Raw genomic sequence first — 24,858 nt, 5'->3', positions numbered from 1 at the left:
CTCTCCTTATCAAAGTACAACATTGTATAGCAAATTGAAAATTGTATGAAAATCTAGCATTTTAGAAGAAATTCTCATTATTATTATTGAGGAGTAAGACTATACTAAAAAAAAAGAAAGAAATCTCACTAGGAAAAAATAAAGAAGAAATCCTTTTTGAGAGTCGAGAAGGTAAATACCAATTTCTCTATTACAAGGACCGATGTTTAAGCCAAGCAGGCCTAGATCCCGAAGCCGTGCTCTTGTTCCCTCCCCATATTTGGGGATTGGTCGATGCAAATGGGCCGGCTCATGGGCCAAGTCTTGCATTGCTCGGTTAGGTTTTTGGGCCCGTGAGCAGGGGCATAGCTTTAAAAAAAAAAAAAAAAAAAAAACCGCCACTCGCAGATCTCCGTATCATGAGTCGCCGCTTCCCGCTATTTGTTCCCACTAGATTCCACCTTCATACCTCTTCAAACTCGAATTTCTCCTCTTCTCCTCGTCTCCTTCCCAAAGAGCCAAGAATCGCTAAACCCCGACTCCCAATTCCGATTCCACTAGAGAAACTGTTAGCAGAGCACAGAAGATCTCGCGGCCAATCCCCCAACCTCGTTGCCCCGGAAATCTCATCTCAAGAATCCAATCGGGAGCTCGATTCCGCTTACGACGACGTCGTGTGCCGTTACAAGGGTTCTCGTAACCCTCACGATGCCGCAAGCCTCCACCTTGAGCTAATCAAGAAAGGGTTTGTAGGGGATTTGTTTTTGTCCAACAATCTGATCAACCTCTATGCTAAAGCAGGCAATCTGGCGTCCGCTCATCAGATATTCGATGATATGCGGGAAAAGAATGCGGTTTCTTGGACTTGCTTAATTGCTGGGCACACGCAGCATGGGCTTCCCGATGAGGCTTGCTGTATATTTTGGTCAATGATTTCAAATGGTTTTGAGCCCACTCAGTTCACCTTTGGAAGTGTTCTCCGAGCATGCCAGGATTGTGGTCCCGATCGCCTAAGTCTTGGAATCCAGATCCATGGGCTGGTTTCTAAAACCCAGTGCTCATTGGATATTGTGGTGTGCAATGCGCTGATATCCATGTATGGAAGTTGCTGTTTGAATTCTGCATTCTATGCTCAGCAAGTGTTTGATAGTGTACCAATCAAGAATTCCATAACTTGGAACTGCATCATTTCCGTGCACTCTCAAAAAGGGGATGCGATGGCTGCCTTTAAGCTCTTTTCAGATATGCAAATGGGAAGTTCTGGGTTTGATTCGAAACCGAATGAGTATACCTATGGCAGCTTGATATCTGTGACGTACTCTTCCTCATGTGGTGTGTGCCTTCTTGACCAAATGCTTGCAAGGGTGTCCAAGTCCGGGTGTTTGAGCAATCTCTATGTGGGTAGTGCTCTGGTTAGTGCATTTGCTAGATTTGGGTTGCTTGATAGAGCTAAAAAGATCTTCTTGCAAATGGATGAGAGGAATGCTGTATCTCTGAGTGGCTTGATGGTGGGACTCGTAAAGCAGAATCTTGGAGAAGAAGCAGTGGATGTTTTCAGAGAAACAAGGGATTTAGTTGTCATAGATCATGACTCTTTTGTGGTCCTGACGAGTGCACTTGCTGAGTTTCAAGTACCGGAAGAAGGGAGAAGAAAGGGGAGGGAGGTCCATGGACTTGTGATTAGATCTGGACTTATAGATTCTAAGGTTGCGATTGGGAATGGCTTACTTAACATGTATGCAAAATGTGGTGCCATTGATGAAGCTTGTAGAGTCTTCAAGCTCATGAGAATGAAAGATCGGGTCTCATGGAGTACGATGATCTCCGGTCTTGATCAGAATGGTTATTTTGAAGAGGCTCTGATGAGCTTCCAAATGATGCTATGTAATGGTATCATGCCATCGAATTATGCAATAATCAGTACTTTGAGTTCATGTGCAAGCTTGCGACTTTTTAGTGCAGGTGCGCAACTCCATTGTGATAGCATCAAACTTGGACTTGATTCGGATGTTTCTGTTTCAAATTCGCTTCTCGCCATGTATGGAGAATGCGGTTCTTTGACTGAGTGCTGGAGAGTTTTTAATTCTATGCCTGGCTATGATCAGATTTCATGGAATTCCATGATTGGGGCATTAGCCAGTTCTGAGGCATCTCTGCAGGAATCTATAGGGGTTTTCTTAGATATGATGCGAAATGGGTGGAAACCAAACAGAGTGACATTCGTGAATATTTTTGCTGTTTTATCTCCACTTTCTGTTCCTGAGTTAGGTAGGCAAGTTCATGCTCTAGTCCTGAAACATGGGATGTCAGAGGACAGCGCTGTGGAAAATGCCCTTCTATCTTGTTATGCTAAGTCTGGAGAGATCGATAACTGTGAGCGCCTCTTTTTTAAAATGTCTGATAGGAGGGATGATGTATCATGGAATTCTATGGTTGCAGGATATGTTCAAAATGGACTTCTGCAAAAGGCCATGGATTTTGTTTGGTTCATGATTCATAGTGGCCAGCAGATGGACTGCTTCACGCTGGCAACAGTTCTGAGTGCATGTGCCTCTGTAGCAGCATTAGAGCGCGGGTTGGAAATTCATGCCTTTGGAATTAGGTGTTATTTGGTATCTGATGTCGTAGTGGAGAGTGCACTTGTTGATATGTATTCCAAGTGTGGAAGAATAGACTATGCCTCGAGGGTCTTCAGGTTCATGAGTTTGAGAAATGAATTTTCTTGGAATTCAATGATTTCAGCTTATGCCCGACATGGGCTTGGTGAGAATGCTCTGGAGGTCTTTGAAGAAATGCAATGCGGGAATCAACGACCAGATCATGTCACCTATGTTGGGGTTTTATCTGCCTGTAGTCATGCTGGGTTAGTGGAGGAAGGTTTAAACTACTTCGAATCTATGAGTGACTATGGTTTAGTACCACGGATGGAGCACTATTCTTGTACGATCGATCTTTTGGGCCGAGCAGGTAAGCTTGATAAGGTGGAAGGGTTCATCAAAAAAATGCCAATGAGGCCTAGCGTGCTCATATGGAGGACAGTTTTAGTTGCTTGTCGTCGATCAAAAGATGATACAAAGACAGAGTTAGCAAAACTAGCATCAAAAATGCTTGTGGAATTAGAACCTCAAAATCCAGTTAATTATGTACTTACTTCGAATTTCTATGCCTCCAAAGGAAGATGGGAAGATGTAACAAGAACACGAGCTGCGATGCGAAGAACAACTGTAAAGAAAGAAGCTGGTTGCAGCTGGGTCACCTTAAGGGATGGAGTTCATGTTTTTGTAGCTGGAGACAGATCACACCCAAACACGGAAGAGATCTATGCCAAACTATGTGTTCTGAATCAAAAGATGAGAGATGCAGGTTATGTTCCTCAGACAGAGTTTGCTTTATATGACCTTGACATGGAGAACAAAGAAGAGTTGTTAAGCTATCATAGTGAGAAACTTGCTGTGGCATTTGTTCTTACCCGCTCTTCAGGAGCACCTATACGTATCATGAAGAACCTTCGGGTTTGTGGGGATTGCCATTCAGCATTTAGATATATTTCTAAGATTGTTGGACGACAGATAGTTCTACGTGATTCTAATAGATTCCATCATTTTGAGGATGGGAAATGTTCATGTGGGGATTACTGGTGACGGGGCCTACTATTTTCTTAAGTACAAGCTCCTAGGAATTCTTTTGCCGGGTCTTCCAAATAGATTTAAAAAGTAATGCGGATACACAGATTGAAAAACTGAGTTTTGAGGGTGCATTAAGCTGTTTGAGGAAATATTAAGCAGGTGCATCTGATTGGCGCAAGACCAAGAAAGAGAGTCTGTCTGGAATCAAAGAGTTGAATGTTAAGCAGCAGAAGATGGCTGATGGAAAATATTGCCAGTTAAGTACCCCATTAATATCCAATTAATTTTACCATGTTTTAAATATGGAACCGTCCTGTATAACATTGGCGATAGGTGAAATAATAAAAATTTGAAAATATCTTCTATATTCTTAAAAAAGACAGATTTCTTCAACAGGATTACAAAGACAGTGGTCAAGACAGCGAAACATGCTTAAAATAGAGGATGCAAACAGATAAATGCACAGCTGGAGATGCCAAATGCCAGCCTTCGTGCATGGATCAAATACCTTCAGTTCAGATAACATATTCAATTGAATGATTCTGGTAAACTTTCTGAATAATATGCATGTCATGTGATGGTTTATTATCCTGAGCTCAGGCTCATTTCAGCTGTGAAACAAATCATTTTATGCAGTAAGCAACAAATGATAATATGTGGCATTAATGTGGATGACCTCATGCAGAATTAGCTCCGCCGAAAAGGTAGCAACCTGCAGTTATTCTAACTTCCTAGTTATAGGAGCAATGGTTGCAAGGTATAAATGATTTATATGTGAAATTTCTTCTCTTTGTGCTGTTGGGACAGTGCACGATTTTGCTGTTACGTTGCTAACAAATTACACACAGTTCATATGTCAGTCAACAGCAGGAGATCCTTTTCGTCAGTTTTGGAACTATACACTTGGATTGGAACTTCATCATTCTCTACTCAAGTTATGTAGTCAAATCTGCTATACCCACAGTATCTCCTTTCCCTGTACTTGGCCTAATCAATTTTCTGACTGGCATCTGCTGGGTGTTATTTTTCGGCCGAAATATGTATAATTTTTTCATGCTTGTGACAACAATGATGCCAACAACCAAGTTCTTCTCCATCAAGGTTAGCTCATTTGGGGAGCAACACTTGGAACAAACATGTTTTCATATATCTGTACTTAATTCAGATTGGATTAATTTTTCTTATGATTTGCTTTCTTGATTTCTGATATGTGGAAACAAGTTTGCTGGCACATTTTTATCCTTTATTGATTACGAATATTCGTCATCATCAGATGGTTGGAATTTTCTTTTTCAAACCGACTTACATCACAGCAGCTAGTTGTGCTAAAAGCCTGACATCTTAAGGTAGGACACGTGATCGACTATGTCTAGTATAACACATCACTGTGAGGGAGCTCATGCCTCTAGTTTCTTCACTGATATAGCTATTCACTTCTAACTGATTTATAGGCTATGAACAATGAAACAATGTGCACTTCAAACATCCAAAGTCACAATTACACTTCCCCCTTTCTTTTCAGCCTGTTTTTTAATATTGTAGCACCACATCATGCTTTTGATATTGTCAATTAGGGTTTCTTGTTTTTCATGTATCTTGTACTTGTATCCTTTTTCATGTTTAAGTCTGCATACAAGTTACGTATGCATGACTTCCATCTGTCGAATATCTTCTTTGGTTCCATATTCTGAAAGGTTACATTTCATATACTTGCAATTCTTTTCTCTCTTAAATTACTAATAACTGGATCGAGGACCAAGATTGGCAATTATGAAAATGTTTTATTGAGCTAAACTTTAGGAGAAAGAATAGCATCAGAGATCTAATAACGATCCAAAGTAAAACAGAAGACCTTTTACAGAGATAAATCAGATATAATTGGTAGATTACTTTGAGGCAGTTGTTAGAAATATAAAGGGTCATACTTTTATTTAGCATATAATAACAGTTATTCTTGAACGGGTTCACATAGGCAGCAGAGAACGTGTTTCAAAGTGAGATGGACCCTGCATCTTCCATGATCCTGGATTCTCTCTGTTATATAGCAAGTTAAGAGAGTTGCTTAATTATGATCTTTGTAAGGCTAATAACATAGGAGGCCCATCTTTTTATCCTATAGCCGATGACTGAGCTGCTTCAATCATTCAAATTGAACAGAGTCCCTGATCTTGCGCAAAAATTATTCTTCTTAGCGGTAACTAGAATTGTAGCGAAACTAACCTTTATTTCTCAGTAATACTTAAGTTCACTGAAGCTGTAAATGGAATTGAAAAGTTGAATTATGTAGGGAGTTTTCACTTGTTGATCATCTAAACAAACGAGTGTTGCACAGTTTTATTTGGTGGCAGAGATGCCCATATACTGATATGTGATTTGAGCCGATTCATGCGAAAATGCATCAGGTTAAATGAAATTATGATGCAGCATTCCTTCCCACATGAAAATGTTTATTGCTTTAGTAGTACTTACAGCATTACTTTTTTGTTCCCATATAGGTGAACCCCATTTATTATATCCATGTTCATTTCTGAAACCTGAGGCTAGTTAGATGGAACGTTCTGCAACAATCCTTGAATCCAACACAAGAAGTTCTATCACTTTAATAGAGTTTGTACCATCACTTTTGGTTGCTATATAGATGAACCCCCTTTAAAATCTCTACTTCGGTTCTAAAATCTAATAAAAATGAAGAGTTAACAAATTTGTTGAAATTGAAGGAACGTGGATTTTTTACCCAGCCTTAGCTTGTTGTCTAGGGCTATATGCCCTGCCCTCCAGCCAATGATATTATGACAAAGGAAGATGCATCCACTTGGTAGAAAAATCGCTTCAGGTAAAAGTCTATAGCAGGAAATAAGGATTGGTGCTCTGGAACCCAAGTAACACACAAAATTCTGGGGCAACCAAAAGGTTCTGCAGTTTATGGAGTTCCTACTCCAAAGGAAACAATAGAGCAGCTAAGAAAGATTGCTGCTCTTACATCCAGGTAAAGTGCATCAACCAGGCGGTGGTAGATTTTTTTTTGCAAGTTCATCTTCATTACGATCTCCTCTCGATGAAACAAACACATTTCAGCGTACCATCTTCATTTAACATTTCTTTTGGTTGAAATACACAGAGATATTCATCACAATCATCAACAGTTCAATCTCCTCTGGATAAAACGTCGAGACCAACAATACTAAAGCAAGATCATCACCATATGCTTTACTAAAGCATATATGCACAGCACTGGACATGCTTCTTAGAAAGCACTTCACAGTTTATTTCTTCTGTCAGAGTTTCAGTTCATCATCATTATCTAAAATACTGGGAAAAAAGAAAGAGGACAAAGCAGACCCTGCCATGTTTGGGGGCTCTGTTATCGGCGATATGGACTCCATTCCACCTGTCTGAAAAATTTTGCATACAATTTTAACATAAAAAGTTTTCTCAGGAACCTCTTTGGTACAATGGTCTTTGCTATCTAGTAACGTGACAAAATTATAAGTATAAGGCTGCCCTTTTTTCTTGGCATCATGCTCAGGAAAGTACAGCTTCAACATCCTTACCTTTGTATTCCAATCCACGATGTGATCTTTGCTTTTCAATGAAGGCAATAGATAGTTTTCAATGCCAACAGATCTAATGAAACAGGAAACTATCTGATAATAATTTATTAAGGCCATGTGATCTTAGTGAAAGGGTATTTCTAACTTTCCCGTGACAAATGCAGGTATAAAAACCTTCAATTTTGTAAATTTAGATGCAGTTAAAAAGCTAATAGATACAAACAAGATTTCTTTGCATGAACAAAAGAAAGAGTAATGTAACTTTATGTTCTTATAATTCAACTGAACAGCGAAAATGCAATAATATGGTAGCCTAGGCAATTCATTTGACAGGGATTTCACCGAATCAATCAGATTCAAAATGATCAAGGAAGCCAGATTGAATTGGACTGATTCAACTTGTGCATAATCTGATGTTGAATAAGTACTATTCCAAGTCCACAATCCCAAAATTGGAGAGAAGGATCTTTAGCTGTTGAACAAAATCTGAGCCTGTCGCATACTCTGTTAGCAACCCAACTGCAAACCCAAACATCGCCCACCTGTGCAATCATCAAACAGATATTCAAATATGCAAATCTCTCTCCTTGTTAGAATTCAGAGAAGAATATCGACGCAGTCCAACAACCAATTAAGAACTTTGCATGACGATATTTAGCATCTTCTTCTTTTCCTTTGTAATTGTAGTCATTGGGCTTGCATTGAACAACAAAATTATAAGCCTTAAAGGCCAAGTTCAGATAAAAGACACCAAATGGCTGTATAGACTCACCATACCATCAACAATTACGTAGGTCCAAATAAATATTTTAAAAGCAAAAGTTTTCCCATCTAATCATTAATAAATTGCTGCAAGCTCAGATTAAGTATAGATAAGTAATCAAATATGTATTTACGTTAAAAAAAAAAAAGGAAAGCAAAGCAAACCTACTTTCAAGTTTCTATCACCATAAAATCTCAGGGCTCGTTTGGTTCGCGGGAAGCATTTTCCTTCCTAGGAATATGATTCCTGGGAAACAAATTCCTAGGAAGAGGATGCCTAGGAAAGTACTTTTGGCATGTTTGGTTGACCATGGGAAAGTGACAAATTTCCAAGATGCTTATGTTTGGTTGGCCATCCACTTTCCTAGGAAAGTTATATATAATTCCTATTATGCCCTTAATAAAAATTAGGTTTTTAATGCCTCTTTAATGTTTCTTTAATGCTGAAGGGACTTTTTGGGAAAAAGAAAAAATGGAGTGATTCCCGCCTCATGGGAAAGTAACTTTCCCATGTTTCTCATGGAAAAGACTTTCCCATGAAATGTGGGAATCACATTCCCATGGGAATACAACTTTCCCTTCTCTCTCCTTTGAAAACTCCAACCAAACAAGAGGCATCTCATTACTTTCCCGTTGACCACACTTTCCCCCCTTCTTTTCCCGCGAACCAAACGAGCCCTCAGTTTCTTTATGTAAGAGGGAGTGGGCGCTTCCCCCTCGTATTCTGAACAGGGGAAGACGGAACGTAAGAGAGGAGAGGGAGCGTCGGGCACCCCCTCCTCTTCCTCGGCTTCCGCAGAACAGGGGAGAGGAGAGGGAGCGTCAGGCTCCCTTCTCCTCGCCTTCCTCTAACAGGGAAGAGGGAACGCCAAAGGGCGTTCCCCCCCTGCTGTTGCTCCGAAGAGAGGGAGAGGAAGCGCCGGGCGCTCCCCTCCCTTGAAAACAGAGGAGAAAGGGGAGATGGAGCGATCAGCGCTCTCCCCCTCTCTTCCTCTGCTTCGTGGACCAAGGGAAGAAGGAGAGGAAGCGCTTCTAGGAGAGGGAGCACCCTCTGTGGGTGCTCCCCCTAGCTCATGGAGGGGCCTATAAAAGGCTCCCTCCTCCTCCCTAGCAAGAGCACACAAAAAAATACGAGCCTTTTCTCCCTAGCTGTTAGACCCCTTGGTGATCAGCATCAAGAAGAAGAAATCTCCCTAATCTCTTAGGGAGATTTTTCTTCTTTTTTGTGTTCTCTCTGTTTAAGCATTCAGGTTGTGGAAACTGTGGACGTTGCTCTCGAAGTGCATTTCATCACCGAGTCACCGAGTGGATACTTTGGTAGATCAAGCTGTGGAGATTCAAAATTTGGAACATGCGAAACAACCTTGAAAGATTAAATTTCTGGACTTGCAAGGTATGCAAATTTCTGGACTTGCAAGGTATGCAAATTTCTGCTGCAATATTTATATACATACCTGATATTAATTTATTATTATATTTCTAACATTGGTAACAGAGTAATGTGATGATTAATGTTAAAAATATTTATTTGCATAGAAAATGATTTCATTATCAATTTCTAATATTGGTATCAGTGATTGATACTAATATTTTCTTATTTTCTAACATTGGTATCAAAGCCATTTCAAGTTGTTTTCGTGTTGTAAACTTTTGCTGTAGGAAATATTAGAGATAGCACAATAAGGAAGGCTACTGCTAGTACCTTGTGCGATTTGACCCAACTGATTTGCTGTAGGGAATATTAGGTAGTACAATAAGGGAGACTCCTGGTAGTTTCTTGTGCTATTCGACCCAACACAGTGATTCAAGAAACTAGTATTGATTTAGAGGAGAGCCAGTCTGGTAGCCCTAGTAAGAACTGTTGCTTTGAGTAACTGGTCCAAAAGGCTGTGATGGCCCCAGTAAAAACTATTACTTTCAGTAACTGGCCCAAAAGGCTACTAGGACCTAGGATGAAGGTAGTCCTATTAATGGCCCCAGTAAGAACTGTTACTTTCAGTGGCTGGCCCAAAATGGCCCCAGTAACAACTGTCGCTGTTAGTTCTGGCCCAACAGGCAGGCCATTGATGGTAAATTCTCGATAGGGACATCTATTTTAGAAAGTGGGAGTATGGTAGAGTTGAAAATTTTATTTTTCCTTCCATACATTATTTTGTGCAAAAATTAGGTTATTGTATTAATGATTGAACATTGTGGCGCTGGAAATGATTATGAAGCTTAACGATTTTTCGATCTAGCGATGTGTCAAAATTATTTTACTTTACCTAGATGGACGCGGCAAAATATTTAGACATGTGTGTAATATCCCATTATGTGCAAAAAAATTTTAAGTGCAATGGCTTCGAAATCTATTATTACTGATCTGAATAAGGGAGAGAAGTTGAACGGGGATAATTATGATATATGGAATCCCACATCGGTTATTCGCTGGGTAAATCTTAGGTACTTATACAGGATCAAGGAACCCAAACAATACCTTCCGGCTAGCCATTTTGGGTGAGGTTCTGGATTGTTACAAATGGTATCAGAGTGGACTCGACTCATAACTTATGTGGACTAAGGGACACTGCAGCACGGATCCATTGGGGTTGACTATAGACTGATCGTGGTGTTTGTGATTAGATTTGAATAGATTTGAATCCTTAGCCTGACGAGGACGTCAGGGCTTGAACGGGGGGAGTATGTGAGGACTCGTGCGGACGTGTGTTTAATCTCATATCGGTTATTCGCTGGATAGATCTTGAATACTTATATAGGATCAAGAAACCCAAACAATACCTTCCGGCTAGCCATTTTGGGTGAGGTCCTGGGTTGTTACAAATCCAGTATGTCTTTGATGAACAAGAGGTCTTGGAAATATTGACAAATTCGTTACCTAAGCCCGAAATAGGAAATACCGAACAGCACAAGAGAGACCTAGATACCTATGAGAAGTAGCTCAAGAAAGATCGTCGTGCACGCTTTACAATGTTAAGCAGCATGGTCAAGATCTGATTGGTGAGTTTGAAGAGTATCTCATGACTCAGGCAATGTGGAACGCATTGAAGATAAAGTTTGGTGGAACTTCTGCTACCAGACTGCGTGGATTAACCATGAAGTTTGACTCGTATAAGATGCGCTATGGTCATTCGATGAAGCAACATCTTCGAGTTATGTCTTCAATGATCCGCGAGCTCAAAACAGCTGGAAACAATCTCACTGACGAGCGGCAGGTTCAAGCGGTGATTCGTTCACTGCCGAGTTCTTGGGAGACAATGAGCCAAAACATGACGCACAATAAGAACATCAAGACTTTTGATAATGTGGCACGTCATTTGGAACTAAAAGTTAAGCGCTTAGAGGCTATTAGGCCCAACAGTTCCGTGTATGTGGCTGAGTCAAGTTCGTGTAGGGCATTTACGCCAAAGCGCAGGAACTTTGACCCCTGCCAAAGGACAGTTAGTGGATCAGCTACTAAGAAAGCTATGACCATCAAGCGCAAGAGAGGTAAACTCGCTGGAAGGAAGGATAAGTTCAAGATGTTCTGCTACAATTGCAGAAAGGAAAGGCCACTTTACTCGTGAGTGCACTAAGCCAAATAAGGTATCCCCAAACTACCCTTATTGTGTTTATGTAACAAGTTATGCTATGGTTGCTAACTCCTTTCCTATGTGAACTATAGACTCAGCAGCAACTGAGCATATAGCGCGAGACAGAGTCGAATACGTGGAATACCATCGATTACCTGCCAGAAGCAAAGACATCAAGGGAGAGGGAGCGCCCTCAGTGGGCGCTTCCCCCTCATCTTCCCGAACAGGGGGAGATGGAACGAAAGAGAGGAGAGGGGCTCCCTTCCCCTCGCCTTCCTCTAACAGGGAAGAGGGAACACCCGAACAGAGGGAGAGGAAAAGGGGGAGCGCCCGGCGCTACCCTCCCTTGAAAACAGAGGAGAAAGGGGAGATGGAGCGATCAGCACTCTCCCTCTCTATTCCTCTCCTTCATTATGAGGGTAGGAGAGGGAGCACCCTCTGTGGGCGCTCCCCCTACCTCATGGAGGGGCCTATAAAAGGCTCCCTCCTCCTCCCTAGCAAGAGCGCACAAAAAAATACAAGCCTTTTCTCCCTAGCTGTTAGACCCCTTGGTGATCAGCATCAAAAAGAAGAAATATCTTAGGGAGATTTTTCTTCTTAGTTGTGTTCTCTCTGTTAAAGCATTCAGGTTGTGGAAACTATGGACGTTGCTCTCGAAGTATGTTCCATCACTGAGTAGATACTTTGGTAGATCAAGCTGTGGAGATTCAAAATTTGGAACACATGAAACAACCTTGAAAGATCAAATTTCTGAACTTGGAAGGTATGCAAATTTCCGCTGCAATATTTATATGCATACCTGATGTTGATTTATTATTATATTTCTAACATTGGTATGACGATTAATGTTAGAAATATTTATTTGCGTAGAAAATGATTCCATTATCAATTTCTAATATTGGTATCAGAGCATGATTAATACCAATATTTTCTAACACTTTAAATAAAAAGAAAAACAGAGGGGAAAAAAAGATAGGCGAACATCCCATAACCTGCCATCAGATCCCAGTGTTCTGACAGAATAGAAAGCACAAAAAAGAACTCAAAAGCAAACACTCTTAAGTCATAAAAAGTAGTCCTTTTTCTATGCAATTCATTTGGTTTCAAATCAAGCACCCAATTACCTGCCATTTATGATCTCATTTTTGCCCATGAAGCCAAAGAAAGGGCCCTGAACTGCCTCCTCCAGCTTCTTCTGCTTAAAATACTCCTGCAGCTCCTTGGCCACCTTCCTCTGGTACTCTAGAGTCACCACCTCCTTCGTCGGCACTGCCGCTTCCGCCGGCTTGGGAGGAGACTGAGATGGGGTGGCTGGTTTCATGGAAGGAGTAGGAGAGAGGGATGGAGGAGCAGAAAGAGAGGGCGGAGGAGGAGGAGAACGGGATAGAGAAGGAGCTGCAGGTCTCCTCATAGGGCCCTCACCATTAGAGCTCCTAATAATGGTGGATGGTTTAAAAGAGAACCTACATGGATGAGGAGGACGAGAGATTTTGATCTTTATGGAAGGGATGGAAGGAGCTACAGACATGTCTTCTTCCTCTGGTTCTTCTCCGTTTCTTCTTCTGGCTTCTCTTTAGGAAGAAGAGTGGTGGAAAAAAGAAAAAGAAAAGAAAAGAACAGGGCTTAAATCCGGTAGGTGTGGATAAGATACGACCAAGTTTTCCACGGAGAGCGCTGGGAATTGGGTTAAAATGTCCGGTTCAGGACTGCTGACTGCTTTGCTATTTAGTTTTAACTCAACCCCCTGCATTAAAAAGGACAAAAAATGATGCGAACGCAGGTTCCGGACCAGACTAACCCGTAATCCAACCTCCAGTTCCAGCCCTTGTAGCCCAGCAGCCTTTTTTTTTTTTTTTTTTCCCCTTTTTTGCTTTTTTTTTTTTTATTTTTTGCAGCCGCCCCCATACATAACAGGTGTAAGTGCAGCTAACAAAATTTAAAAAAAAAAAAAGCTAAAAAAAATAGATGCAGACACGTTGTTCTTTTAAAAAAAACCTCCGAAATAATGAGATGCACGGGAGGTAACTCAGTCGGCAACATTGTTCGTCTCCAAGTAGATATGACTGGTTCGGAAGGAGTCACACTCTCTCAAGAGTTTGCACATATCATGGAGCAGTGTCATTCCGTCAGCAACGCTGTGCCGATTTTGAATCTACTCGATCACCGTAGCCAAGTCTTCCTCAAAAAAAACCCAGCAGTCTTTAGTTACGAAATAGGTGCTGGAAAGGATATTCTGCACTATTGAATTATTTCGCAGAATATGTATATTTTTGATGAATTTATCTTCTCACTTTTTTGAGTATTTATAGAGTGGATAAGTGATGACAGACTAGCTCATTGTACCATTTTGATGGAATAGACTCATACAATCCAAGATTTTCTTTTCTTTATTGTTCGTTTTTTTTCTTAATTGGAATTTTCTAATTTAAAATATTTTTTGATAAAGTGGTATGTAAAGATTTTTTTTTTAATCTTGATGAATGCTAAACTTTTTTAACGATTTGATCATCCCATACCTCCACTAATGGACCGCTTCCTACTCTCTCAACCATCGAAATATGATCTTGAGATCGATGCTATCTAGATGCATCAGTCCCTTAGACTGTAATACCAAGATGACATAAGCTTCTACTCTAAAATATTTGGGAAGAATTTGGAAGGTTATCCCCGACTTTAGGGAATATCATTTACTTATCCGGCAGCCAAAGACGAGTTAGTGAAGTTACTATATATTATGGTATTGTCTGATTACCCATCAAAGAAACTTCTGCCCCCCTGCCAAGCCTATACTTGGTCCATGCTAATCTGGATCTGGCAGAAACAAGTGCTGGTTGGATTTTCTTTCCTCTTTGTGGCCAGTTCAGGTTTTGGCACCTATCCTGGGAATTGGATCAACCCAAGGTAGCTTCAGAAATGTGTTCTGGTGATCTATGAGATGAAATTATGTCTCATTCACCTTCGGAAAAATATGTTTTCCAATTCAAAATTTTCTCTCCAGATACACTAACTGAGATCACTCTTCTGATTATTGTGCTAGTTGAGAATGACATCGCAATATCAAGGAACAGAGAGGATTGTTTTTCATGGCTACATGAGATGTTGTGTCATGACAAGCATCAGCCGCAGCACAGAACTAAAAAATCTTATGATGAGTTTTCCTAGAAAAACCCTACCATTCTTTTCCAAACTGGGAACCATATGTCTATTCAGCTACAATTACATCTAAACCTTGGCACACATTTCTACCTGCATTTGTTTTCCAGTATCTTCTGCTATCCATTTAATCTGAACCGGCAAATTCAAGCATCAAACCTGAATCCTACTTATTCACTCGTATCAGACTTAATGGAAAATACGAGTTCTTAATTTAATATAAATCTTTCTTTAGGTATCCTTTAACAAAGGTTTGTTTAATCTGTATTCGCTGATTGTAACTGATGAATTCTTTGACCCCCCCCTTTTTCTCCTGACTTCCTCATCGAACTTAGACTGAAAAATTTTGCCAGCAAAACTCTGATTCAAACAATCATGGGGAAGCAAACAGTTGTGTGAAAACAAGAGCAGATCAATAACATCCATGGTGATGAAAAAAATGGTCAACAGACTAAGATGTAGTAAAACAAGTGAGCAAATAAAACATTATGTAGAAAAGATTAAAACTACAGAAGAACAAGATCCAAGGAGATAAATAAGCCCAGATTGACAAAATTGAAATCCTGAAAACAGATGCAGGAAATCTCAAACGTGGGCTGCAACAAAAGAAATGAAAAACAGAGTGAATAATCTCATGATTGTTGCCCCATGTTGTGATATCCTCCCTCCAAGCAATCAGTTCAAAGAATATCTCTGTAGTTGATAAAGGCGAGAATAGGCAACTTTACTGGAGAAAGTTGTAGAACCATGCGAGCATCTGCCTCATCCCATAGCAATTGTTTAGTTGTCGGCGAAGAGAACCACTCATGCCTGCTTCTGTCCACTGATCCAGTTTGATAGAAGATAAAACCTACTGAATCACACACTCACATCTTCTAATACCATCACGTTCACATTCCTCATCTGATAAGCCATCATCACTGTGGGATTTAAAAATTTCATATTAGCAGCATATGTATCAGATTTAATTCAGGAGTCAGAATAGATGAATCTGTACATAGATTAATGACTTATAGTATGCAATACAAGCTAGCATAGAAATAACAAACCTTGTCATCTCTGTTATACTAATTGCTGTATGACTACGGGAATGTTTCCCTATAAAGACTGAATATCATAACAAGCCAATACCTGGATGCTTCCCATGGTGGGTCAGACACCCCAGAACCCCACACTGACAGATAATAAGCAACAGGTCCAGGCAACAAGGTGTTGGAACCAAGCATGCATTGAGAGTAGAATCAGGAAAAACCTCCTATATGAACATGTGCCAATCCATCATATACTGCCAACAGCCCATATTAGAATTTAATAATCTTTCCTAGGCAAACTTCAATTATTCCACCAATTGGTCCAATTCTTAATTGTCCTCTCAGCTTTTGACATGATCGAATACCTATGCCTCTTTAAAAGGGACCAATCACGCTCTCAGTTGCACGTGCAAACCATTCCACTGGTTCCCCACATCAGTATCACCATAACTCGTAGAATGAAAACAGAATGAGGGTGAAAATATTAGAGTTAAGACTGCAATTTCCCAACATTTGAACAGCTAAAGCATACAGTAGAAGACATCTACAGATATATGGCACCTCATAGATCATACCTAAGACATGCTTCACATAACCTCCTGTCAAAAGATCCATAGCCTACAAGGTAGTGCCAGGACTTTGCTTACACTTTTCATGTGTCATTGGTGAACCATAACCAACACTCCATCTGATTGGCATAAGCCTGTATGCATAGGATACTGGCATTATTGCTGACCAAGGCCATGGGTAACACTCATCATCAGACATCATTTCATTTTGCCACTCAGCATCTCTGTTCAGAATGACATAAATCTTACCCTTGGAAACTTATCCATGTACAGAACCCATGTAATGGGACTGCTGAATCCCACTTTACATGATCAGATTATCTCAACTAGATATCTAGATTCGCAATACTTCTATCCCCTCGTTGTGTCCTTTCTGCTTATGGAGATCCACAATCTCTTTGCCTAGTGATGTTCAAAGTTGCTACCTGGGCGATTGACATCCACTGAAACATCAGGGTTGATAGTGCACAATCATATAAAAGCACACATACATATATACATAATACATATATATAGGATATAAACAACTCAATTAAGCCTTGTCGGCTACATAAATCCTTTTCCTCCATTACGCTCGGTTTAGGGTCATATTTTTTGAAATATGTTGAGATATCAAGTCCTTTCTTACGAGTTTATCACGTGTGATTCTCAGCATTCCTCTACCCCTCTTTATTCCTTCTACATGTATCAAATCATTCCTTCATACTATAAATTCATATGGTATGAAAATATACATATACATGGACATAAATGTACAAATCATGTATGTGTATGGATCGATATGTACACACTAACATTTGTAAGAATAAATAATTGTGTGTTGGCACATATTAAATCAATAAATGCAAGCATGCATGAAAACGTGAATATCATATGTAAACATGCATATAACATATATAGGCACATAAAATTATGGATATGTATATCACAAAAGTTATGCATATGTATATGATTACAAATTTAGACTTTGTCAACATGGGATCAAATACAACTTACACATATAAAAGCATGACGCATAACCAAATGCATATTAAGTGTATAACACAATTATCTATCAGGTTTCAGTATTTTATATTTTGTAGACTATATAACATAAGTTTCAAAAAGATCAAAAAAATAATTCATTTAGTAAAGTTAACAAAAAGACAAATGCTATAAACAAGTCATACATGAATTGTCTCCTCCAGCCAATATATGATGCATAAACATGTTACAAGCAGCGTGAAATGTTAAAAGTTCCATTTAAAATTGTCTACTAATATTTAGGAACCAAACACATACCTGACTTCAAACTCTCTTATCTCAGCAAGCTCTTTTCCACATGCATCAGTCCACTGCACTTTCCTCCTTTCAACACAACAAGATGTATTTTTTGGCATCTCTTCCACAGATTCACGTGCACCATCAACTTCAGAAACCACTGCAGAATGGTCTGCAGAGGGCCTTTTCAGATTACTCTTGAGATAAGCATTTCTTCCGTTCCCATTAATACCATCATTAATTGCTAGCTTGCCATTATCAGAAGAAGACGAAGAAGAAGAAGAATCTGACAAAACTTCAGGCTGATGAGCAGGACCCACTTTAGGAGGAGATGGACCATCAATTCCTGCAGGTACACAACCAAAGCAGAGGAAGGAGGCACATCCACAAGAAGATTGGTTTTTCCTGGAAGCCAGTTGAAATTCTGTCGCAACTTCCTGCTCAACCAATTGATACTGATTCCACGGTGAAACTCTCATGGGCCTTTCTTCGTTTCTCCTGCCAAGGAGCAGAAGGGCAAGGCCTTTGCTATAGCCTAATGCTGAAGAAGAAAAAAATCCTCCTCCTTCCACAGCCAATAGCATTTCCACCGCTCACCCAGACCACATAAATTTAGTTTCTTCTAGCCTGCCAAATGGCAACTCCTGCTTTTATCCATCAATAATTCAAACTGCATGCAAGTTCACACACAAAACAAAATCAATTATGCTTCTATTGATCTATATATATATAGTTGAGAATATCACGCTTCCCATCTAAACAACATTCAACTATTTATTCCTCAGATTGTTTACTATATCACTGTGATTGTAAGAAGTGAGATTGTCAACAAGTTGATGCTGACAACCAATTCATCGCAGAGAGGAAATGATTTTGAGACTAGAGAACCAGTTGATTTGATACTCCCTTTCAATTGGGACAAACACAGCGTGAAATTAAGAACCCAACTTTTAGAATTTTGGTCAGTGGAATGGATCCCTGATCGCATTCCTTCTAATTATTTTTCTGTTTGAAACATTTCATTGGAAAAATTGATGCTTCAAATCTTCCTGTGAATTCAAATCCTTCCAATCCACTGTTCAAGTTCTGTAAACGTTGCTCGACATCAAAACCTTAAGTTGTGAGTCAACATTTAGATGACAAACATAATATAACATCAAATGAAAAGAGATCTTTACAGGTAATACATGGACATGCAAATGAATAGAAAACATACAGAAGAATTTATTACACAAATGATACCAAAAACGGGAAAAAAAAAATCTTTTACCCCGGAGCAAAGGGGAGCCTTTATTAATGAAAGGGCATCCGAACTCGAACTACAAAATCATTATTTAAGGGATAGAAATCGCTTATCCGGTCGAGAATCGGTAAGAGATTGGCGGCTTCACTCTCAAAATAAACATAAAAATTTTCAAGGCATTTCTCAAATCTTCGAGTCATGAGTAAAATTAAAATCCACGGATCAAAACAAAAGACCAAATGCGATCTCCGCTTCGACCAAAAGGGGAAAAGAAGAAATCTTTTTGAGGTAAACTGACACAAATTGATTTCTATTTCTTAAAAATATGCCTTAAAAAGGAACTGACCGTTATTAAATTCAAAAAAAAGAAAAAGAAAAAGGGCAAGAAAGAAATCGGCGATCGCAATGTCGAATAAAAGCGCATTCAGCTGATCTGCGGCACTCGTCGGAAACCCCAATCCCGTTCCCTCTTCTCTCACTTAAAACCCCGATCTGAGGCTTCTGCTAGCCCTTTTTCACTCCAAGATTTAGCCAATAATTTCTTGAAGAAAATGAGAAAATCGGAAGGCATCACACCTGGAAGATAAAAGCCGGATCCCACGAGATTGGCTGAGAAGATTCGGCGGCAACGATCTATTCGCAGAAGAAGTCGCGGCCTTCGCTGATTCGAGATCTCAGCGCCCGAAACCCAGCCCAGGAACGGGAAAAAAAGGAGAAAAAAGAAGGAAAGAGGAGGGCAGAAACGGCGTGTCGCTTTAAAGTGCGCTTCGGATCTGCGGGGAATTTGGTCACGTGCATCGCAACTTGTAAGAAGATTGATCCATGGGGGGTTATGTGTAAAAAAGTGTACATTTTGTCGGCAACTGGCGTGCCGAGATTTATTACTTAAACAAATCTTTCATACAAACCCCTTTATTATTCAATGGTACGAGCTATCGCAGCATTTGGCAGTATTCTATAGTGGGTGCTATGTAAAAATCCACTCATCCTCCCCATTGGCGAATTTTGGTTAAACAAAATTTATAAAACCAACGATGTGATGAATCTTTGAAGATAGTTCAAAGATGGACCAAGAAACAAATATTTTGAGTGCATGTAATGTCATGCATGATTGAAGAAGGTGATGAAACATCAAAAATTAGTGTGCCAAAGTGGATCGATTGTATAAGAAATATAAGTTATTGAATCAAGGAAAGCCACCAAATTCGATCGTATAATTTAGCTTGTTCATGTGCCTATTCGTTGTCCCAACCATAAACCAAACTATGCACCCCATATGGGTGGTTATTTTCAAGAGCTCGCCAAAGGCCACCATATGCTACTTGCAACCTAAAGCACCATGTATTTAGACCTAATAATGCTATGCCTATTACTTTCTTATCTATGGCGATAGAGTTTTCGTGTATCTCACTTGCACATAGATAAAAACAATTGGAATGTATGTAAAATGGAAGAGAGATAGTTTGGTTCGTAAATATAATTTATATATTCATCTAGAAGGATTATTGAACCTATCTTAAATTACTCTAGTTACTTTTGGTAAGTTTGAGCATTATCTAAGAGCATGAATCACCACATGATAAGCCTAATTGCATATCTAAACTTTTGAGTAACATAACTTTCTTGCACGTCATTCAATCAAAGTATCTTTTTTTAAAATAAGGTAATTATCGGGATCTATAACATTTGCATTGAACCCTAAAAGGGTTCAATTCATGCAGCAATCAAAGATATATGGGGATATTTGATTGTCCAAACATGCTAATCAAAATAATTTTTTTTTCCAAAAAAGATGTTGATTGGGTATCTTTCAATTTTGGAAAAGTTAGATAAAATAGCTAAAGGCAGAAGCCGATATCTATGAAAGTGCATCCTAGGTTCTTCGGTGTTTAGCATGCTAAATTTTTTTTTTTTTTGGAAAACCATGGCTGATTGCCTACGTACCCGTTCACAAGGGGGATCAAGCCACACGTAGTTCTTTTTAAGTTTCAAAACGCAGCGAAAAAATGAATCAAACAATTTAATTCATGCATGCTTACAAGATCAAATCTAGAAATCAGCACATTAAGAACACATAGGATTATGCCGGAATCGTTTAAACAATTATGCTAAAACTTTTATGCATGATTAACTATCAGATCTGAAACTTAAGAACTTTATTCCAATTAATCTCCGAATATCCATCGAATAGACTAATGCTAGATTAATACCTTTTATGATGGATGAAAGTTGTGGATCTGATTCTTGACTTCGCAGCCACACACACGAATGGCCTCTACGAGAAGTACATGCGAAGCCCAGAAGGATCTTCTTCCGCAACAGTGCTAGCAGCTACAGAATACTTGAAAGCTGAAATCTGCTCGCCGGAATTCAATCAACTCTTGATCAATCATCTTGAAGCAGATGGAGATGAGGTTTGTAAGGAAAGTAGAGGACTCAGATCTGATGTTGAATCTTCTAGATATTCATCCTGAAAACCCTATCTAAAATGGAGAAGAAGAGGAAGAGGAGGCGGGTGAGGAAGAAAGCTGCAATGGATGTGTTTTCGGTGCCCATGTTTGACCCCTTTTAATGGCCTCCGAATTTTCATTCAAAATTCAAAATTTATCTTCAGAAAATCTCCTTTAGTTGGCACATGCAAAGGAATAGGAACAACCCAAATCAGATCTCAACCAAATCTGATTTAAATTCAAATTTTAAACACATGTGCAAGAGGGGAGGAATTTGAAATCCATACAGCAGAATTTTCCTTCCTCTTGTCGTATATATTTCATTTGAAATTCGAATTTAAATGATTCAGAGGTTCACACGCCATCTAGAAAAGTTATTTGATGTATGAAATCATTTAAGATATTGCTTAATATTTGAATTCAAATTCAAACAACAAACAATGTCGCCATGTGTCAAGCAATGGGTCCATGCGTCATGCAATAATTTTGGTTTATTTAAAATTCATGAAATCTAATTCCATGTCACCACTAATTACCACATCATCTGAGCCTAATCCTCTTGGGTTGCACCTAATCAAATTTGGTCAAACCCAGATTAAAACAAAGCAATTTGGTTGAACCCAATCTAATCAGGTCAGACCCTGATTGAGCTCAAATTAAATCCAATTCAATTTTTGGCTCATCCAAACTCAATCAAATTGAATTAATTACTTTGTGTTGGATCTAATCCAATTAGGTCAATCCCCAATTAAGCGCAAATTAATTTAAAATTAATTTGATCAGCTTAAGTCCTTTTTGGTTCCGACCTAATCCAATCAGGTCAAAATCCTGATTGAGCCCAAAATTGAATCCAATTCAATTTGGCTCATTCTTAGCACAATTACTCAATCAAATTGAGTTTATTAGTAATTTAATTACTAATTAATTCTACAATTATTACTTTAATTATTTTATAAGATAATTTGCCAATCAAATTGACCAAATTATCCCTGAATGATTCCTAATCATTCATCAGCCTTCTTGATCAATCAGGAATCTTCTAGGCGTGTGACCTCATAGGTTCAAACCTAGGCCGGTAGTATAGGAACAACTTTCTATACTAATCGATGTAACCATCTAGCAATGGTACCCGACGTCCGGATAGGCTGAATATATGCGAAGCAAATATTCTGAAATTCTGGACTATGGTTATTGTATAATTCAATCCCTTTGACTCCTAATGCCAGGATGACTTAGAGCTCACTGTCAACCCTATAATTAGTACATCCATTATGTGATTAACTTTAGATATCCCGTGACTCCTCACTAGGATTACCCTGGCCAAGGTTTTGCTAAATTAATCACAAGATATTATCTCCTGTTTTCAAGAGGGGTCAATTCCATCTTGACTCACAACTAACTACACAAATACTTGACTGCACCCAGTGATCTTCCGTCACTGAATTAGAAATTCAGGTAGTCCGGTACCAAAGTACAGTGAGTTGCTTGTTAGTCACAGGTTGCGATTTCAGGTCAGAGGGCCAAACTTATACCTATATCCACTCGGAACATCTCTCGACAGTAGAGCGTTTCGAAATTGATCAAGTTCAGTGAAATGTACTCCTACACTTCACCTGTGTGGCATACCAGTATCTCCACACTTCTTCGTTAAGAGGACAACCAACGTATATGTCACACAACGACCTAATCTCGATAATGCTGTCGTTCTAGTAACAACATATCATTCAGTCGCGAACAAGTTTAAGAACTCAAAGATAAATCCTCCTTTATCATAACATAAGTCCTAAGGACTTCATCATATAAGAATTCATTTGAAGATGAAATGATGAATAATGGCAAATAACACTTTATTAATTTGTCAATTCATTTACAAAATTCAATCATCAATATGCTGACGATTGATATTTAGAATACAAATTCCAACAACTCCCACTTAGCCTAATGCCAATCGACACAGTATCTAATACCCATCTTCGACTTGTGTTCGTCGAACTCTTTGATGCCGAGGACTTCGGTAAATGGGTCAGCCAGATTTTCTTTTATGTCAATCTTCTGAAGATCAATATCACCTCGATCGACGATCTCTCGAACCAGGTGGTAGCGTCGTAGAATATGCTTGGTTCGCTGATGTGCTTTGGATTCTCTTGCTTGAGCTATGGCCCCAGTATTGTCACAAAATACATGCACTGGACCATCAATGGAGGGTGTCACTTCAAGCTCGGTAATGAACTTCCGTAACCATACAGCTTCCTTGTCGGCATCAGATGCTGCAATATATTCTGCTTCACATGTAGAATCTGCCACTATATGCTGCTTGGAACTCTTCCAGCAGATGGCTCTACCCTCAAGAGTGAAGATATATCCGGACACGCTCTTGCTATCATCTTGATCTGACTGAAAACTTGAATCTTTATATCCCTCAAGTTTTAAATCAGAATCACCATAGACAAGCCACTGATCTTTAGTATTTTTCAAATACTTAAGGATGGTTTTTACAACCTTCCAGTGGTTGCTACCTAGATCAGAGTATGTTACAAGTTAATTCGATACATCATTAATAAGTCCGTCACTCTCGATACATTAGTATAATGAGATTAAAATGTATTTCAATGATTATTAATGAGATAAAATTTGCGATAGGAAAGGGATAGTGAATTCTAAATTCTAATTCGGCAAAGTTTCAAGTAAAACATACTCTTAAGTGGACAATAGTAATTTTCACTGTTTGGAGTATGTAGCACTACCATAACATATATTCAAAATTGTTTAAAGTTTATTTCATTGATTATATGGATGAATCTAACCTTAAGTTGCAGCAAAGTGTGGATTGAGTCGATCCCAAGATTGATTGAGTCGACCCCGGCACATCAAGAAACCATCTGGCACACTTCTGCAAAAATGGCACGGATGAACAGTACTTGGGTCGACCCAAGCAAAGGATGAGTCGACCCAATCCTCAAGCCTCAAGAAAACAGTTCTCTGGAAACCCTGAGAGGGTCGACCCAAATGAAACTTGAGTCGACCCAAACTTAAGTCGACCCCGAGTTAACATGAGTCGACCCAAAGGCAATGACATTCAAAAATAGGTTCTCTGGAAACCCTGAAGGGTCGACCTAAGTGGAAGTTGAGTCGACCCAACTGAACCTTGAGTCGACCCAAAAAGTGTTGAGTCGACCCAAGTGAAGGAAGGCTGAAATACAAGGTTCTGTGGTTTCTGAGAGGGTTGACCCCAATGTTGCTTGAGTCGACCCAAGTGAAAGTTGGGTCGACCCCAGTAAAACTTGAGTCGACCCAAGCACGGGCAGAAACATAACGGCTAGTTCTGCAAAAGTACTTTCAGACCTCCCAACAGTGAGTAACGGCTAGTTTTTGAATTCTAACCATTGGGGCTTGTCCAATGGATGAAGGAAACTATTTAAAGTGACACCTATTCATCAGAGGAAACATCCTTTTGCAAAATATCAAAGCTTACATAAGAAAGACAAGTGCCCTAATCTTCTTAATTAAAGTGCTTCATTCAAGAGTCAAAAGGAAGTGGTTGAGCAGATTCCAAGAGATATTAAGAGCTCCATCCACCCTTGAAGAGTGAAGCATTCCTGACAAAGAAGAGAGAAGTTTCATCAAGCGATAACTATTCTCTAAACTCTTCTTTGTAGCTTATAAAT

General features: G+C 39.3%; 3 protein-coding genes across 10 annotated transcripts; 1 reads left to right on the top strand and 2 right to left on the bottom strand.

Annotated features, from left to right (window-relative positions):
• Positions 1–388: 388 nt before the first annotated feature.
• On the top strand, positions 389–4,814 carry LOC103697638 (putative pentatricopeptide repeat-containing protein At5g09950). 7 transcript variants are annotated; one of them, XM_026801315.2, is made up of 4 exons: positions 389–3,861; positions 4,002–4,150; positions 4,291–4,362; positions 4,454–4,814. In XM_026801315.2, exon 1 carries the CDS (start codon positions 399–401, stop codon positions 3,618–3,620), a length of 3,222 nt encoding a protein of 1,073 aa, XP_026657116.2. In that variant the 5' UTR covers positions 389–398; the 3' UTR covers positions 3,621–3,861; positions 4,002–4,150; positions 4,291–4,362; positions 4,454–4,814. The 7 variants fall into 7 exon arrangements, with proteins under 7 accessions (XP_026657116.2, XP_026657115.2, XP_026657114.2 ...); XM_026801314.2 differs by having other exon boundaries at positions 4,242–4,309; positions 4,413–4,814; XM_026801313.2 differs by having other exon boundaries at positions 4,291–4,814.
• A 2,507-nt stretch (positions 4,815–7,321) lies between these two features.
• Positions 7,322–13,093, bottom strand: LOC103697636 (light-harvesting complex-like protein OHP2, chloroplastic). Its single transcript, XM_008779542.4, has 2 exons — positions 12,612–13,093; positions 7,322–7,698 (listed from the first exon to the last, which is right to left on the bottom strand). Exons 1-2 carry the CDS (start codon positions 13,013–13,015, stop codon positions 7,584–7,586), a joined length of 519 nt encoding a protein of 172 aa, XP_008777764.1. The 5' UTR covers positions 13,016–13,093; the 3' UTR covers positions 7,322–7,583.
• A 1,975-nt stretch (positions 13,094–15,068) lies between these two features.
• LOC103697637 lies at positions 15,069–19,485 on the bottom strand. Of its 2 annotated transcripts, none has more exons than XM_008779544.4 (3): positions 19,320–19,485; positions 17,522–18,170; positions 15,069–15,560 (listed from the first exon to the last, which is right to left on the bottom strand). In XM_008779544.4, the coding sequence occupies exons 2-3, from the start codon at positions 18,082–18,084 to the stop codon at positions 15,491–15,493; spliced, it is 633 nt and encodes a 210-aa protein (XP_008777766.1). In that variant the 5' UTR covers positions 18,085–18,170; positions 19,320–19,485; the 3' UTR covers positions 15,069–15,490. The 2 variants fall into 2 exon arrangements, with proteins under 2 accessions (XP_008777766.1, XP_038976193.1); XM_039120265.1 differs by having other exon boundaries at positions 17,522–18,127; positions 19,320–19,476.
• Positions 19,486–24,858: the final 5,373 nt, after the last annotated feature.

The sequence above is a fragment of the Phoenix dactylifera genome, unplaced genomic scaffold (assembly GCF_009389715.1).
Source record: "Phoenix dactylifera cultivar Barhee BC4 unplaced genomic scaffold, palm_55x_up_171113_PBpolish2nd_filt_p 000767F, whole genome shotgun sequence".
In the NCBI taxonomy this organism is placed as follows: domain Eukaryota; kingdom Viridiplantae; phylum Streptophyta; class Magnoliopsida; order Arecales; family Arecaceae; genus Phoenix; species Phoenix dactylifera.
This window is presented reverse-complemented; position numbering and strand designations above follow the sequence as displayed.

Coding starts and splice junctions, on each gene's coding strand:
- LOC103697638 (XM_026801315.2), top strand. CDS start 399: ATGAGTCGCCGCTTCCCGCTATTTGTTCCCACTAGATTCCACCTTCAT.
- LOC103697636 (XM_008779542.4), bottom strand. CDS start 13,015: ATGTCTGTAGCTCCTTCCATCCCTTCCATAAAGATCAAAATCTCTCGT. Junction 7,699..12,611: donor AATGAGATCATAAATGGCAG/GTAATTGGGTGC, acceptor ATGATTGCACAG/GTGGGCGATGTTTGGGTTTG.
- LOC103697637 (XM_008779544.4), bottom strand. CDS start 18,084: ATGCTATTGGCTGTGGAAGGAGGAGGATTTTTTTCTTCTTCAGCATTA. Junction 15,561..17,521: donor ATAAGAGAGTTTGAAGTCAG/GTATGTGTTTGG, acceptor TAAATCCCACAG/TGATGATGGCTTATCAGATG.